The sequence below is a fragment of the Ictidomys tridecemlineatus genome, chromosome 15 (genome assembly GCF_052094955.1).
Source record: "Ictidomys tridecemlineatus isolate mIctTri1 chromosome 15, mIctTri1.hap1, whole genome shotgun sequence".
Taxonomy (NCBI): domain Eukaryota; kingdom Metazoa; phylum Chordata; class Mammalia; order Rodentia; family Sciuridae; genus Ictidomys; species Ictidomys tridecemlineatus.
The window spans coordinates 12,015,043-12,033,022 of NC_135491.1; the positions used below are offsets into that span (position 1 = coordinate 12,015,043).

A 17,980-nucleotide genomic window follows, 5' to 3' on the forward strand; every position below is an offset into this window, starting at 1 on the left:
TCCCATTTGCCAGCAGCTCTCTGTAGATCTGTGGATCTGCTGGGCCATCAGCTGCCAACTTAAGACTCGCTTACAGAGCTGGTGTGTACTCCAGACCACACTAGAAATGACAAGTTATATGGTTTGTTTGGAAAGTAAGTGAATGGAAATTATACAATCTAATGTGATTATAAGTTGTCCCCAAATCCAAAAAATGTCACATACTAAGCAAATAGGGTTCTCTCCTCAGGACTAATGAGTCTTGGCTCTGAGTGGTCTTCTGGTAGGTTCCTAAGTTTTCATCTTTTCAATCTCTTCCCCTTGTCACCTCAGCCCAAGGGTGATAGCTGCTACCTGTAGTTGCTGCCTGAGTGACCCTTTGATTTTCTTTTTATCTTTTCAATTAGCTCGTCAATAACTTTACATTTAGTTAACAATCCTTTATATTCAATTCTCTCTGTTCAAAAAACTGATGGGATGTTAGTCAACTAACTGGTGCTATCTTCATCTCCAGACTGGACCTGACAGACATCAGCAGGGGATTTATGGTCCGCCTCATTTACAAAACTATCTCCTGCTCCTCAGATCAGATCAGCATCATGTTGTCAACATGTGGATCAGCATGATGCTGTGGGAACCCTTGAGATCGAGTTCTCTGCCCCTTTTATCATGGCAGAAAGTGGGAGAGTTGATGTTGCCCTGAGGCAAGGCTGTGAAGATGCACACTCTTAGCTTCTGGTGGTCCTTGGAAATTTATAGAGGAAAAAGCGTTTGCCGGGTCAGTAGCTCACACCAGCTGCCAAGGGCTGTGTTGATTTCCTCCAGTAAAGATACTTCATTTGGGACAACGACTGCAATTGGAGTCATAGCCTGATTACAGTGAAAATAATCCAGTCATTCTCCAAGATCCATCTGCCTTCTGCACAGGCCAAATGGGCCAGCGGAATGAGGGTGGTATCACTACCCCTGCTTCTTTAAGCTGTTAATGGTGGAACTAATCTCTGCAATTTCCCCTAAGGATGTAAAATTGCTTTTGAATTACTATCCTGAGAAAGACGGGGAGTTCTAGGGGCTTCCACTTGGTTCTTTCTATCATAATGGCCCTGGCTCCACAGGTCAGTGCCTCTGTGTGGGATGCTGCTGGCTGCTACGTATGTCTATTTATTATACAGCCAGGAACTAGGAAAACACAAGGTGGGTCCATAGCCCTATGAAGACCCATTCTAAGTTGAACATGGGCCCAGATTCCATCTTTTACCTGACCATATAAGCCCCTTGTGGTCCACTAATGCAGGAATAATTAAAACAATTTGCCACCTACAAAAATTACAGAGGGTTTCTATTGCTAAAAACTAATCAAAGCACTCAGTGCTGAGGAGGACTGAGGCAGGAGGGTCATGAGTTCAAGGCCAGCCTTGAACTTAGTGTGAGACCCTGTCTCAGAATAAAAAATAACATGTACAACCAGAAGAATGAGAAGCTATACTCCATTTATGTATGATGTGTCAAAATGCATTCTACTATCATGTATAACTAATTAGAACAAATTTTTTAAAATGTAATATTCAAAAATAAAATAAATAAAAATAAAATATGTTGGGGGTGTATCTCAGTGGTTAGAGTGCTCCTGGGTTCAATCACCAGTATCACAATAAAACAAACAAAACAAAGCCCTAAAACAAAAAGCACTCGATTCTGAGAAGAAGCCTGTATAGAAACTGGTGTAGTCTTTCTGGAAAGCTATTCAACTATATATAACAAAGGCCATAGAAAGGGTCTTCCTCTTTTGTCCAGCCATTCTGTGCAAAAATCAATCTTCAGTAAATAAGCTGGGTGCAGTGGCACATGCCTATAGTCCCAGGTGCTTAAGAGACTGAGGCAAGAGGATCACTTGAGTCCAGGAGTTCAAGGCCAACCTGAACAACATAAGAAGACCCTGTCTCAAAAAGAAGAGAAGACTGGAGAAGAATAGGAAAGGAAAGGAGCAGGAAAGAAAAGAAAAAAGAAGCTGCTATTCAGGCAAAGCTTTTATGCAGAAAGATGTTTGTTTATAGTTGTTTATAACAGTACAAATAAAAATGCTTGAAAATAATTAAATATAAAAAATGGTTAGGTAAATAACAGTACATCCTTGTGGGGATTAATACTCAGTCATGTAACATTCTGTTTTGGTTAAAACAATCAGATATTAGGCTGGGGTTGTGGCTCAGTGGTACAGCACTTGCCTTGTACAGGTGAGGCCCTGGGTTCAAACCTCAATACCACATAAAAATAAATAAATAAAATAAAGGTATTGTGTCCAACTACAACTAAAAAATAAATATAAGATTTTTTTTTTGAAGATTGATAATATCTGCTGTTGGCAAGAATGTGGGAAATTTGACATTCTCACGCACTTTTGGTGGGAATATACATTGGTAAAACCTTTTTCAGTAGCCACTTAGCAATATATACTTTTAAAAATTTCATACCCTTTGATCCAGAATTTCCACTTCTTAAAATGTATAACCCAGGAACACTCCTGCAAATTCACAGGCCAAGTCTACAGGGGCATTGTCTGTGCTAGCAAAACAGGAAATGACCCCATATCCATCAATAGGGGATGAGTTCGTTAATTCATGCTCCAGACACACAATGGAACCCATACATCTCCCCTTCAATTTCAGACAAGCATCTTGAAGAATCCATGTCCAGACATAACACTTGTTTCTCAACCCAACCACCCCATGGTGGAAACTGGCCAAACTCTCCAGTCACCTCTGATTCCACTTGTACACATCCAATCTGGTAGCACCGCTGCCACAATTGCCTCTCATGCCCAAATCAATGTCTTCTCTGGCCCACACCTTTTCTGATCCAATAGCTTCCTACATGAACCATCTGCTTCTACTCTTGCCCCACTATGGCTATTTCTCAAGAGAATAGCCAGAGTGATCACTTTTAAGAAATTTAAAAAATTAGATCCAGATGGCATATCCATGCAATGGAATATTATTCAGCTATAATGAGGAATGTAGTGCTGAGAACTGTTACAATGTGGATGAACTTTGAAAACACCATGTTAAGTGATGCTAAGTGAAAGAAGCCAGAAATAACAGGCTGTATGATTCCATTTACATGAAATATCTATAATAAATAAATCCATGGAGACAGAAGATTGGTGGTTTCCAGGGGTGGGAGAGAGAAAGGGGAATGGGAAGTGACTACTTAGTAAGTACAAGGTTTTCTTTGGGGGTTATGAAAATGTTTTGGAATTACATACAGGCGGTGATTACATAACACTGTGAATGTACTATATGCCACTGATATGTATCTTTTAAATAGTTAATTTTATGAATTTAACTTCAATAAAAAGGAGAAAAAAAATCACAGTACATCTCCCACTTAAACCATACAATAGGGAGCTGGGTTGTGGCTCAGTGGTACAGTACTTGCCTGGCATGTGGGTTCGATTCTCAGTACCACATATAAAGAAACAAACAAATAAATAAATAAAGGTTCATCAAAACTAATAAAAATTTTTAAAGATTCTTTTAAAAACTCCATACAATGGCTTTGTAACATAATAAAAATAACATCCCAAATCCTTACCTGTGCCTTCCAGACCCTACCGCCCTTGATCTGAGCCTTCTCTTGGATCTCACTGCCCCATGGCCTCCCTTGCTCCCTCCCCTCAACCCTTCTAGCCCCATCACTGTTTCCTGGACCCAGGAAAGCTCAGTTTGACCTCCAGGTTTTGTACTCGACCTGGAAAATATTGTTCCCCCAGACCTACCAATCCGTTAGCAAGTATTTACTGAGTACCTGCTGGGTGTTTGACAGTTCTAAGAACTGGGCATACAGAAGTGGGACACAGAGACAAAGTCCTTGTCCTTGTTACCCACTTCCTAACAGGTCTTCTCAGGGCTGATTTCCTCATCTCACTCAGGCTTTTTTCCCAAACTCCATCTAACCACCCAAAACATATCTATGCACCAAATACTTTTTATCCCTTACCCTATTTTATTTCTATTCACAATGCATTCACCATCTGGCATGACATTAATATATATGCTGTCAGCTTCCTCACTAAAACATTTGTTTCACAGGAGGCATCACAATACCTGATCTGAAATTATTCTACAGAGCATGATACCGCCATCAAAATAAACATGAAGACAATGGAAAAGAACAGAAGACACAGAGACAAATCCACATACCTACAGCCATCTGATATTTGACAAAGGTGCCAAAATATATATATATATATATATATATTTTTTTTTTTTTTTTTGAGAAAAGATAGCCTAAAAATGGTGCTGGGAAAAGTGGACAGCGATATGTAGAAAAACAAAACTAGACCCCTGTATCTCACCTTGCACAAAACTCAAATTGAAATGGATCAAAGACTTAGAAATTAGGCCAGAAACTTTACAACTTCTAGAAGAAAACACTGGGTTAACACTTCATCATAGAGGTACTGGTACTGACTTCTTTAACAAGACGCCCAAAGCACAAGAAATAAAACCAAGAATCAGCAAGTGGGACGCCATCAAATAAAAAGCTTCTGCACAACAAAGGAAACAATTAAGAGCGTGAAGAGAGGGCCAACAGAATGGGAGAAAATCTTGGCCAGCTACTCCTGATAGGAGATTAATATCCAGAATATACAAAGACCTCAAAAAAAGTAGTTGAGTGCCCCTAGGTTCAACCCCCAATGCCTTGAAAAAAAAAAAACAAAACAAAACTGAAATCAGACATTAGATGGAGGGGTTAGAATAGCAGTTCTACAGTTCTCATAATGATCCTTCATGGCCCAGAGGTTGGCTGTCCTTCTACCAATGTGAGATCTGGGGCTCAGCAGATGCTAATAGATAAATAAATAAATAACCCAATCCATAAATGGGCAAAAGATTTTAATTTTTTTTCTCAAAAGAAGAAACACATATGGCTAATGAATAAACAAATATATGAGAAAACATTTCTAGGAATCAGGGACATGAAAATCAAAACTACACTAAGATTCCATCTTGCTCCAACCCAATGGCAATGATCAAGACTATGAACAACAAATACTGGTAAGGTTGTGATGAAAAGGTACTCGTGTATATTGTTGGTGGGATTACAGACTAGTACAACTACTCTAGAAAGCAATATGGAGATTCCTCAAAAAACTAGGGATGAAACCACCATATGACCCAGTTATCCCACTCCTTGATATTTTCCCAAAAATATCTAAAATCAGCATACTACAGCAATACAGTGATACAGCCAAATGTTTATAGCAGCACAATTCACAATAGCTAAACTATAGAATCAACCCAGATGCCTGTCAGTAGATGAATGGATTAAGAGACTGTAGTATACATATATGATGAAGTTCTACTCAGTCATAAAAAAAAAAACTAAAATTATGGCATTTTCCAGTAAATGGATGGAAATGGAGAATATCATGCTTAGTGAAATAAGCCAAACTTCAGAAACTCAAAGGTTGAATGTTTTCTCTCATATGCAGAAGTTAGAGTAAAATAAAGGAAAGGGGAAGGGAAGGATAGGATAACATAAATAATCAATTGAATATAAATTAATAGATAAACAAAAGGAAGTCTAGTAGTGGAAACAGAATGGGAGAGGGGTGGGAGGATGGTAAGGAAAAGGGAAGGATCATGAACTGAAATCGATTTCCAAGCATGCATGAGTTTGTAGGGCTGAACCCAATTACTATGAAGAACTATAAAGATCCAATAAAAAAAAAATGAAACATTAGCTTCAGGGTAGGTAGGAAGTATATCTGCTCCGTACACTGCTTCCTTTTAGTGGTTGGAACAGGGCCAGGTGCACAACAGGTGCTTAATAAATAAGTTAATCAATAAATGAATGGCTAAATGTATCATCCTTTTTATTGGTCGATTTTAAAAAATAAGGCAGATCCATGTGGAAAATTCACTCACAGCCTTTTGGTAAGCTCCTGTGTTCTCCTTTCCCCCTCTTCACTCTCTCCCCACCCACACTTGGAACTGAACCTAGGACCTCACACATGCTAGGCAAGCACTCTACTGCTAAGCTATATCCCTAGCCATCACCTGCCCTTTTAAAAGGCAGAAATATGTGTACCAACAGAAAAAATGTCAAGCTATAAGTGAAAAAAAGCAAATTACAAAATAGTATGTGTAACGGGATACTTTTTTCCCCTCCAGTACTGGGAACTGAAATCAGGGGTGATCTACCACTGAGCTGTATTTCCACCCCACCCTCACATGCTTTTTATTTTGAGACAAGGTCTCACTAAATGGACTAGGCTGGCCTTGAACTTTTGGTCTCTCTGACTCAGCCTCCCAAGTCACTAGAATTATAGGTATGTGTCACTGTGCCTGGCTGGATACCATTTTTATAAAAAATAAAAGTTTAAAACTTTAAATACATGTATTAATGAGTTTATAGAAAATGAGTTTCAAAAATATACCCACACTCATCACAGTGGTTATCTCCAAAATGTGATTTTGCATCACTTTGTATTACATATGTAATTAATGAACATAAAGAAAATGTTTTTACATGGCTTGGATCAACTTCTGAACTCAGGGCCTTGCACATGTAAGCATTCACTCTACACTGGTCTACTTCCTAGCCATACAACAACTTTTGATGGCATACAGAAGCACTTATAACTTTTTGATGTATATATACATTTTGTGTGAAATGGAATTATACTTACCATATATTGTTTTATAACCTGAAACACAATATGATATAAAATGGCTCAAAAATCTATGCATAAAATGAGATAATTTTTAAAATCATAAAGCAGAGATATTCTGTGTTGATATTCCTTTTCTCTCTCACCTATGATTTTCTCAACGCATAAAAATTTTGAAATTGGAAGACAATTGTGATATGGTATTTGAAAATGGCATCTAGGGGACTTTGTGCATCCCCAGGAGACAAGATTTGATGAGGACTATAAGTAAGAAGGTTGAAATCAGCCAGGCGTGGTATGCACACCTGTAATACCAGCTACTTGGGAGGCTAATAGCAGAAGGATGGCAAGCTTGAAGCCAGACTGGGCAACGTAGTAGTCCCTGACCCAAAATAAAAAATAAAAAAGGACTGAGGATTTAGCTCAGTAGTTGAGTGCCCCTAGGTTCAACCCCCAGTGCCTTAAAAAGAAAAAACTGAAATCAGACATTACATGGGGGGGGGGGGGTTAGGAACAGCAGTTCTACAGTTCTCATAATGATCCTTCATGGCCCAGAGGTTGGCTGTCCTCCTACCAATGTGAGATCTGGGGCTCAACAGCAAAAGGACTTGCCCCCAACTCATAGTGCTGTAGCAAGTATCTGTCCCAAGGCCCATGCCTTTTCAAAACCCCCAGTGGATACTTGAAAATCCAGGAATAATATAGAAATTCACTGTTGCTGATCAAGCACTCCTGTCCAGGCTCTTGTCCGGCTTTGACTTGTATTCACTCCTTGACTCACCCAGCAAGGGACTGGTATTAGCCGCATTTAACTCCCCCATACTTTGCGAGGAAATATGAGCCCCATTTCAGGAAGGGAAAGCGAGGTTCTGGACATAAAGCAGCCTGGCAGGGATTTTGTGGGACATCAGGGAATCTGGGGCTGGTGGTCCAGCTCCAAATTGGTGTGCTGGTATACTGGATGGCATGGTGGCTCCTCAACCGTCACTCATTGTCAGAGCAGTCACTGCTCTAGCTGCCCAGGGTGTTGTTGGCTGATGGCTCTCAGCTCTGACAATAGGAGACAGGACAGCCCTTCACCCAAGGTGACCCACCCCGAGGTCACTCCATGTTCAATGGCATCTGTGGGGGACATAAAGGCTTGGTCCATTACCTTAGGAGGGATGTCCTTGATGGCCATCCCAACTCTGGAGCTGTCCATGGTGGAGGACTATAGGACAGCAGGCCTGTATTGCAGCTCAACTACACCCTCTGCCCATGCCTGCTTCCTGCAATCCCTCACAGGGCAGGTTTCCAGGGGTACCTCCTGTGCTCCTGGCCTGTAAATCTGACTTGAGTATGTTCCTGGGACCCTAACCTGATACCCTTGAGGGCCAGACCAGAAGGCACAGATTTTATCCTGAGGCCATGGAGTTTCACCTAAAGTATGAGGGACAGCTCAAACTTAATTATAGAGAGATTCTGCTGTAGGATCAACTGAGACATGAGGCCAGGCAGCTGTGAGGAGGCTGAGGAGCAGAGCTTCAATTCACACCAAAGCAGCGACAGGGAGGAGGAGGCCAATTCCAGCAGTGGCCACTGGGTGGAATAAAGGGACCATAATTTGACACCCAAGCCAAGGGTGACTGGGAATGGGGAGATGCCAGCATCCAGGGCTGTCTTCCATCTGAAATTCACTCTCCATCTCCTAGCTAGTCCACTGGGGTGCCCACTGTAGTTCTCTCAGTCATTTGTTGTACAGGCTGGACATAGTACCTTGGTGCCTCACTCTATGCATTTGAGAAAATGGGGCTAATGCCAGGCCCTTGCTGGGTGGTCGTGAGGCATCCAGGAGTGAACACAAGTCAGAGCTTGGACAGGAGTGCTTGATCAGCAACAGTGAATTTCTACATTATTCCTGGCTTTTCTAGTATCTGCTGGGGGTTTTGAAAAGGCATGGGCCTGGGGACAGACACCTGCTACAGCACTGTGAGTTGGGGGCAAGTCCCTTTGCTGCTGAGCCCCAGATCTCACATTGGTAGGAGGACAGTGAACCTCTGCACTGTGAAGAATTGTTATGAGAAGGAAGTTAAGTAACACTTGGAACATTCCTGGCACATAGTGTGAAGTTGGCCAACAGCAGCTGCTGCTGTCGTGGTGATGTGGTGGCGATTCCCACATAGCTCTGCTGGCAGCGCAGACTCAGCAAGGCTGAGCCCCACCCTGCTTAGCATTCGCAGCCTGCTCCTCCTCCACTGTTCTCTCCATAAATGTCATCGCTGCCAGCTGCCCCAGTCAGACAAGGGAAGAACACTCGCCTGCCTTTTCCCTCCTGCTTCCACTCCCAAGGCTGTCACCAAGACCTGGGCTCTACAATCCCTCCCCAAGTCTCCATCCCTGCTGTATTGGGGCCCACGTACACCATCTCACCCTGAACCTCCTTACTAGTCCTGCTGCCACTGCTCCCTGCACTCCCTCCTACAATGGAGCCAACCCAAAGTCTTTGAGAGCATCCCATTAATTTGCTGAGGCCTAAACTCTTTACTACACTCAGCAGTAGAGGCTAGGCCAGATCCGCCTCGTTCACTACTGTACCCCAGGATAAAGCACAGGGTCCAGTACACAGTAGGTGCTCAATCAATACTAGCTGGGTAGCTAGTGGATAAGAACATGAATGTACTCTTGAGCTGGCCATACCAAGAGGAATAAGAACAACAAGAGCACAGGACATAGGCACTTATCACTTTCTACCCTCCAGGCTCTTTTTAGGCCTCTTAAGTGGATTCATTCATTTCATGCTCACACTTATTTTACAGTTGAAGAAACTAAGTGATAGAGAGGTTAAATAGCCTGATCAAGGTCACATAACTGGGGCACAGCAGAGTCAAGACTCGGGGTTAAAGTCACAGCAACCAATCACAAAAGCTTGTTCCCCAGCACCAAATCATCTTGCCTACCCCACTGAGCAGGTCCAGAAACACAAAGGTTAAGACTGGCCCAAGGTTGGGCAGCTGTGAATAAGTACTGTTCCAGAATTTCCTTCTTTTTTGATGAATAAACTGGCATGCAGTTTATAGATCTTCAGTTGCTTATTTCTTTTCTTTCTTTCTTTCTTTCTTTTAATATTTATTTTGTTATAACAATATCTTTATTTTATTTTTATGTGGTGCTGAAGATGGAACCCAGTGCCTCAAGAATGGTAGGTGAGTGCTCTACCTCTGAGCCATAACCCCAGCCCCAGAGCCTATTTCTAGGGTTCCTAATCAAAGAAAATTTCCGAGCTCATTTGACTGAGGACCAGACTGTGGTCATGGGAAGCTTAGCAGTCTGGTGGGAGCAGGGCCACCAGTTCTGGGCTTCTGCCCTCTGTCTCATCAGGGGCTCTTTGGGCTTCAGGCCTTAAAACCCACCCTGGGACAGAAGCTTTCAAACCAGATGGCAGCCTGACAAGGAGGCAGTGCCTCAGGGCCTGCCCCGGGAGTTTGGGGGGGGGGAGACCACGCAGCCAGGACTCAGAGACTCTGCTCCACCAGAGGAGCTCTCCTTTTGTCCAGGATTCAGAAGAAGCTTTCAATAATAGAAAAAAGTTCCAGTCAGAATAACTTGAATATCAGTGCCGTAAGGGATAAATGTCCTTGTCAAGCAAAGTGCCCTACTCATGTCTATCCTGGTGACATTCAGGGGCTTGGATGTAGTAAATTCTGGCACAGGAGAGATAGGAGCTAAGAATCTCTGATGTGTTCAGCCAAGTCCAATGTCAAGGCCACCCTGACGGTTCCTGGCCAGTTCCTTGCTCTGCACACTAGCTTTGAATGTGACTTAAACTGGGGCCTGTTTGGCACAGTCCTGTCTCTTGCCATGTACCCTCCCAATTTCTCCAACTGGAATAGAAATAGGAACACCACCTTGGTCCCCACTGTCTGATAAGCAAGTGTGTGAGGAACTTGTCTCTACTCACCACAGACCTGTTAGGTCCTATCCCTACCTTAGGGAGGGGAAAAAAGGATTTGAAGAAAAGAAATGACTCACCCAAGGATTCCAGTTCAGGTTGGTCTGACTCCAAAACATTCTTTGCACTGCGCCCTTGCCTCCCATGGCCCTGCCTCTTATCCCTCCTCACCTTCATCCACTTGCAGGATGCCCACTTGCAGGCCCAGCTAGCTCTTCCAGAGCTCCCCATTCTCTCAGGCCCCCCAGCTTTGTAGATGCTGTTTCCTCTGCTCCAAATACATCCCCCTCCTGTACCCCATCACCTGCTGACTTCTTCATGCCCTCCATGAAATGATTTGGGCATTGCCTCTTCCAGAAAGCCCTCTGTGGAACCTGGGTCCAGTGCCTGCCATGGGCCCCTCCTCTTGAGTTTTTTCCATTTTAGACCAAATGGCTCTAGGGTATGATCATTTGCTTCCTGAACCCTAAAAAGACTTGAAGTTCTTAGGGGTAGGATCCAGGTCTATGGTGCTCCCCACTTGCTATATCTCATGCCCAACAAGGGGAAAGGCACACCATAGGTATTCCAAAACTACTGACTGAGTGAATGTGTAAGTCTGAGAAGCATCTCTCGATGCCCACAATATGCCAGTCCTCCTTTACAATACTGGGCAGAGCACACAAACAAGGCAAGCCCCTATTCTGGGTTTCAGCTCCTACAGGAAGCCTGACATGATCACTCAGATCTGCACTCCATCCCCACTCTGTGTCATTTCATCCACTCAATAAATCTTTGAGCACTGATTAAGCCAAGGTGGCCAGTGGGGGACAGGGGGCATGGGGTGATACACTGTCCAGCCTCATGGGGCTCCCAAGCACAGGTGCCCAGCCCCTATCACCCAGGCTGGCGGAGGGGCCCTTAATGACTCTTTTTTTGCCATGTGCCAGGCAGGTTCTGAGGCTCCACTTGCTGCCCTCCCTCCCTCACTTGCCCACTCCAAGACCTCTTCCCCATCCCTGGCCCAGACGTACCCGGTTGATGAGCTCGCCAACCATGCCTGTCCAGGAGCCATTGGGCTCAGGCGCCCCATACAGCCCATCCTCCACCAACCGCAGGCGGTATCGGAAGCGCAGCAGCTCAGCCAGCTCCCGAAGCATGTCCACACAGAAGCCCTCAAAGCGCTCGTTCCCTGATAGGGCCTGGAAGTTGGGTCGTCGCATGACATATGGGTTTTCCTGGGTAAGCAAAGAGAGCAGGGGTCAAAGACTGGATATCTCCAGCTGGATTGGGGATCCCAGAGCCTCAGTGAGCCTCAAGGGCCTGGACCAGGCAGCCAGAGCAGCAATCTGCTTGCAGAGTTGGGAGGACAGATTCACTGCACACGTCCTCACTTACAAATGCTCCAAGTGGGAAAAGGGCCTGAAATCTGGGAGGAAAGCACATGAACCCTGCCAGCTCCTAGCAGATTCCAGGGATCCATCTTAATCTCCTCAGCCAACCTGATGTTCCTTGGTCTCCAGCTGAAATGCCTATAAGGGAGGAGAGAGATTGGAAGAAAATAGGATTGGATAGAGCTTGTGTCAAACTGGAACAGGGCTTTCTGTTTTTTTTTAGTTATGAACCACAGTAAGAGAGAGTTTACCTTGCAACTCAAGTCACCCCCAACACATGCACACACATAACTAGATTTAATTCCACAAAGTAGTCCTTGCCCTTAGTGATCATAGACAGTACACTGGTATTTTCTTTTCTGCCCTATTTCATTTTTTCATGCTACCAGGAGTGACTTAATAAGCTGAATTCATGAGCCACCAATGGACCAAAGAATGTGTCCCCTACCAGGATTTAGCTCCAGCCCAGCACTACTATGAGGGAAGCAGGCCTGAGATGCCAGATGGTGCGATTTCAACAGAATTTGGAAACCTAGATTGTTTCGTAAAATCTCCTGATTATAAATGTTAGCAACTAATTCAAATTCTAATACCATTTATTTTAATGCTCTGCAGGCCAAACACACACACCTGCCAGTTTGTAATTCCTGGCCTTTTGCTACACAGATGCTTATTTCTGAGGGTTGTAAGCAAGTTTACTGACCCCATTGTGCCAAAGAAACACAAAAGCAAAGAGAACATCCCAAATGCTAGTAAGACAAGTAATGAGGAGATGATCATACAAAAGGGAAACCTATCTTGACACAGTGATTGTCTAAATGGTTGTTGTACAGTGTCTCTTTGAACTAATGAGTGAAATAACTTAGGAAATAACCAGTAGAAAATTTTGGTCATAACATCCATGATGATTACCGTGTATTTAGTTATGAACCACAGTAAGAGAGAGTTTACCTTGCAATTAAGCACCTTGTAATAAGCACCAGCTGTATGTGTTTTCTCCATTACCTCACTTTAGTTCCTCACAGATACCTTACACTAAAACAAGCAATATTAGGGGTGTGTGTGTGTGTGTGTGTGTGTGTGTGTGTGTGTGTGTGATGGCTCATGCCTGTAATCCTTCAGAAGGCTGAAGCAGGAGGATTGCAAGTTTAAGACCAGCATGAGCAATTTAGTGAGATCCTGTCTCAAAATAAAAAATAGTAAGGGCTGGGAATTTATTTCAGTGGTAGAGTGCCCTAGATTCAATCTCAAGCATCCCTAAATAAATAAACAATATTAGACTCATCTTTACACATGTGTACACTGAGGTTCCTAAAGGGCGTGACCTGTCACCATTTATAATTAGTGAGCTCTGTGATAGATGAGAACATAATATTTTGCTGCCTCTTCCAGGTACAGTCTACCTTCCCACTACTTGGGCCAAGCTGGCCTGATGACTTGCTTTGGCCAACAGAATGTGTGAATTCTAGAGCTTCTGCTTTCAGAATGGTTCTCAGGGATACCCATGTAAAGAAATCCAGGCTAGCTTGCTGGATGATGAGTAGACCCAAGGCGGGCCAGCCAAGAGCCAGCACCTAGAGGCATCCTGGCCCTTCCTGTGAAATCTGGCCACCAACTGAATACAGCCACAGTGAGCCCAGACAAGACCAGCCAAGAGCTGCCCACTTAACCCACAGAATCTCAAGAACTAATGAATCATTATTATTTTAAGTCTTTGAGTTTGGAGGTGGTTTGTTACATAGCAATAGATAGAATCACCTCCCATGAAGCCTCCTGTCATGGGTGCTGGACTCCAGGAGACCAGAGGTCCATAGCTGAGGGACAACAGGATGGGGGAAGTCAGTATTTCTCTTTCTCTACCAAGCTGCCTTTTCAAATCCGAAAGTGTGGAACTGGGAGCAGGAATGTGAGATAATACTAATAATAGCAGCAGCAGCTAGCATTTCTTGTGGGCTTGCTGTGTGACAGCTCTTCTGTCAGTGTGGGAGGTCGGTATTATTACCTCTGCTTTAGAGATGAGGACACTGAGGTCCAGAGAATGAAGTCATAAGTAACTCAGTAGGACAAGTCAGTCTGATTCTAAAGCTCTGCTCCACCTATGCTAGACTGAGCTCAACTGGACAGAATCATAATGTGGACATGGGAGAAACCAGACACAGAGACGGGGCTCTGGGTCAGGTACCAAAATTAGAGGCTCAGAAATCAAGAATTCTAAGAGAAGTACCCATGTTGGAGCTGGAAGGCTTTCATACAGCCTTCTTGGTATACAGGGGAGGAAAACGAGGCTTAGGAAGGTAAAGCGTCTAACACAAGGGCACACAGCTAAAGCAGAGCCACGGAAGGGATACAGGACAAAGCTGAGATTCACAACCCAATGTGCACTCTGAAGCCCTTGTTCCTTCCACTATGCCAAGCTGATCTTCAAATTCAATATTGAGGAAATTGGGTTTAAGGTCTCAGAATCAGAGTCCGAGCTTATAGAGACAAAAACAGAAACTGAGTCCTAAGATAGAACTCAGGGTAAGAAAACAATAATCTAAGATTCAGAGCCCTGGACCCTCCCAACCAAAGGTTTTTAAGAAGCCTCTAATCCAATATCTTCAGGTTTCTGCAAAGAGAGTCTAAGGTGAAAGTCCTACACGGCAAGCAGGCAGTGGGGCACTGTGAGTCTGTCTCTAAGAGCTCCCCTTGAATGGTGTGCATCTACAGCCAAAAACAGGTCCAGGAAAGTCATCACAGCAGTGCCTATGGTGGGAACAATGACTGAAACAACTTAATTTGAGACAAGATAAAGAGATCATCGATGTCATAAAAGAATCCCAGGCAACTACTAAAATAGCAAAGTCTATAAGATATATTAAGAGGAAAAAAAACAAGCTACAGAACAACGTGTACAATATGCTATTCTTTGTGACAGAAAGAACAGGGATGTGACTGTACATGCACAGACATTTCTAGGATGGTGGCCTCTGAGAAAAGAAAAATGAGGGACTAGGGAGGAAAGGGGGCTGATTTCTCACTCCTTACCCCCTTTATCCTTTGAATTCTATTTTACCTAGATTTTCATTATCTCTGTTCCTCCCTCAAGGTCATGAATTTTTTAAAGTCTGATATTTAAAAGTCTATGGAAATGCAGCTGGGGGTAGGGGGACATGCCTCCTGTAATCCCAGCAGCTCAGGAGGCTAAGGCAGGAGGATCCCAAGTTCAAAGTTAGCCTCAGCAACTAGTGAGGCCCTGTCTCAAAATAAAAAATAAAAGACTGGTGATGTGACTCCGTGGTTGGTATATGGAAATGCAAAAGGTCAAGAAAGGCCAAAGCAATCCTAAAGATCATCAAAACTGGTAGATAACTCCACACAAAGTTAACATTTAAATTAAGCTATAATTTTAAGACAATGTGGTATTAGAAACAGAGGGGCAATGGACAATTAAATGGAGTATCAGGAAAATCATGCATAAATGAATATTGATTTATGATAAAGATAAGACTTCAGGGAAGAGGGACTGGGGTTGTGGCTCAGCGGTAGAGTGCTCGCCTAGTACATCCTATCCTCAGCACTATATAAGAATAAATAAATAAAATAAAAATATTGTGTCCAACTACAACTAATACATAAATAAATATTTTTTTAAAAAAAGTCTGTGGGGAAGAGAGGAAAATGTTCATTTTAATAAACGGTGCTATTCAGCTGGGTGTGGTAGCATGCATCTATGATCCCAGTTACTCAGGATGCTGAGGCAGGAGGATCAAAAGTTTGAAGCCAGCCTCAGTGACTTGGTGAGATCCTATCTCAAGACAAATTTTAAAAGACTAAGAATGTAGCTTAGTGGTAAAATACTTGCCTAGAATATGCAAGGCCCTGGGTTCAATTCTCCAATACCTACACATACAGACACAAAAATGGTACCGTTCAATTAAACATCCATGTGGGGAAAAAATTTATTCTAACCACCTCCCACTTCACATGATACATAGAAATCAATTTCAGATGTAACACAGATTTAAACGTAAAAGGCAAAATTATTAAGTTTTCAGAAAATAAATAAAATACCTGCATAACCTTGTGGTAAGCAAGGAATTCTTAAATTCTAAAACATTAATCAAAAAAATGCATAAAATAGATCTTAGTAAAATTATCAAAATATACAACTGAGAATAAAAAAGTAAGCCATAAAAGGAGAGCCAGTATTTGCAATACACATATCTCACCAAGAACTGGAATTCAGTATATGAATAACTCCGAAATTAATAAAAAGGTCATATATCCCAATTTTTAAAAAATAGACAAAGACTTGAGCAAGAACTCAAAGAAGGATTTCCAAATAGCTGATAAACACAAAAAAGTGATCAAGTACAAATGAAAACCACCACATATCACTGGTACCTATTAATATACTCACCACTGGGGACAATGAAGAGCAACTGGAACTGTCAATCATACACTGCTCAGGGAATGCAGTGGTGCAAACACTTGGAAAACGCTTTTGCAGTAGCTAAGAAGCTGAAACATGCACCTGTGACCCAGCAACTCTCCCTGAAACATCCGCCATAGACATTCCAGTACAAGTTCATGGGAGAGAATGTAACTAGTAGTACTGTTCATAACAGTGAAAATCAGAAATAATTCAAATTTCCACCTACATTTGATGGGTAAGTAAACTGTAACTTTGTATCACAGAACATACAAGTCTAAACTACATGCAATGATGGGAGTGAATCTCATAAACATAAAGTTTATGAGCAAAGGGAGTCAGACATAAGGATTACTAGTATGATGTCACTTATATTAAGTTCATAGGCAGGCAAAGCTACTCTGGTGAGGGAAGTTGAGAGGTGGGCAGGTTAGTGACAGAAAGGGGCACAAGGAGCTTTCAGGAGTTGGGGGCTGGTTGCATAGATAGCATGAATATGTTCAGATTTTGAAAATTCTGTGAAGTTACATTTACAATTTCTGCAAGTTTCTAAGTGCATGTTATATTTCAAAGTCTCTTGAGGTTGGAGATGTAGCTCAGTGGTGGGACACTTGCCTATCATGTTCAAGTCTCTAGGTTCCATGCCCAGCACCGCAAGGGGAAAAAAATCTCCTGAAAGTAAAAACAAAATTAAAGGAGGATGGTTCTAGAACATGCTTCAAAAGCTGATTGCCCTGGACTCAAATCCATGTCTGTGACTTCCTGGAATACAGTTATATGACCTTGATCTAGCCCAGCCCCACTGTGTTATGAATACTGTGAACAGCAGTGCCAGGCCCAGAACACCACTCTGAAGACTCAAGAAGCATCAGAACCTGGGGCAATAGAGTGCAAAGGACGGGCATATAGGTTTTGTCAACCTAAATCGGCTCTTCTCTCTACTATCTTCTCGCTGTGACCTTTGGCATGTCACTTAAGCCCCCCTGTGTCTTTAGTTTCTTCATCTGAAAAACAGGGTCATAAAGATACTGATTGCAGGGCTGCTATGGAAATTGAGTAACACCAGCAAAGGACTGTGCACAGTGCTCAGAGGTGTTGGCCACAGTGGCAGCTATTTTCTTCATGGATGCAAGTACAAGAGGGTGCGGAAGGGTGAGGGAGAGCATTGGTGCACCTGGTGGTCTTGTATGCTGGGCACTGCAGGGACGAGCACATGCACTGCTCCTGTGTCCTCTTGAGGTGGCCCACTGGGCTCATTTTACAGATGAAGGTATGGAAACTGGATAGTTAGAGACCTTGAATGGGAGCCAGGAATGGATTAAGGTCTGACTGCCCCACAGTCGGGGCACATACTGCCATCCAGTCACCAAAGACTGGAGTGAGGCCACAGACTGAGGAAAAGAATCATCAGAACTAACTATGTGCCAGAGCCTGAGGCTGGGCTGAGGAAGGCAGGTCCCAGCCCAACCTCATGTCCTCAGGACTTCTATACCCCCACCTCACGCAACCTCAGAGCCAGCTCACCCTCTGCAGCTCCAGAGCTGAGTGCCCCTATTATGGTTTAGATATGATATGTCCCCCAAAAGCTCATGTGTGAGACAATACAAGGT

The 17,980-nt window shown here is 43.1% G+C and overlaps 1 protein-coding gene across 4 annotated transcripts in view; it reads right to left on the bottom strand.

The window, feature by feature from the left end:
• Positions 1 to 17,980, bottom strand: part of Grik5 (glutamate ionotropic receptor kainate type subunit 5) — a 63,620-nt gene that overhangs the window by 28,244 nt on the left and 17,396 nt on the right. For all 4 annotated transcript variants that reach the window (XM_078031969.1, XM_078031967.1, XM_078031968.1 and 1 more), the window contains one exon: positions 11,597 to 11,800. In XM_078031969.1, the coding sequence (XP_077888095.1) occupies positions 11,597 to 11,800 (204 nt within the window). The remainder of the gene's footprint in view (positions 1 to 11,596; positions 11,801 to 17,980) is intronic.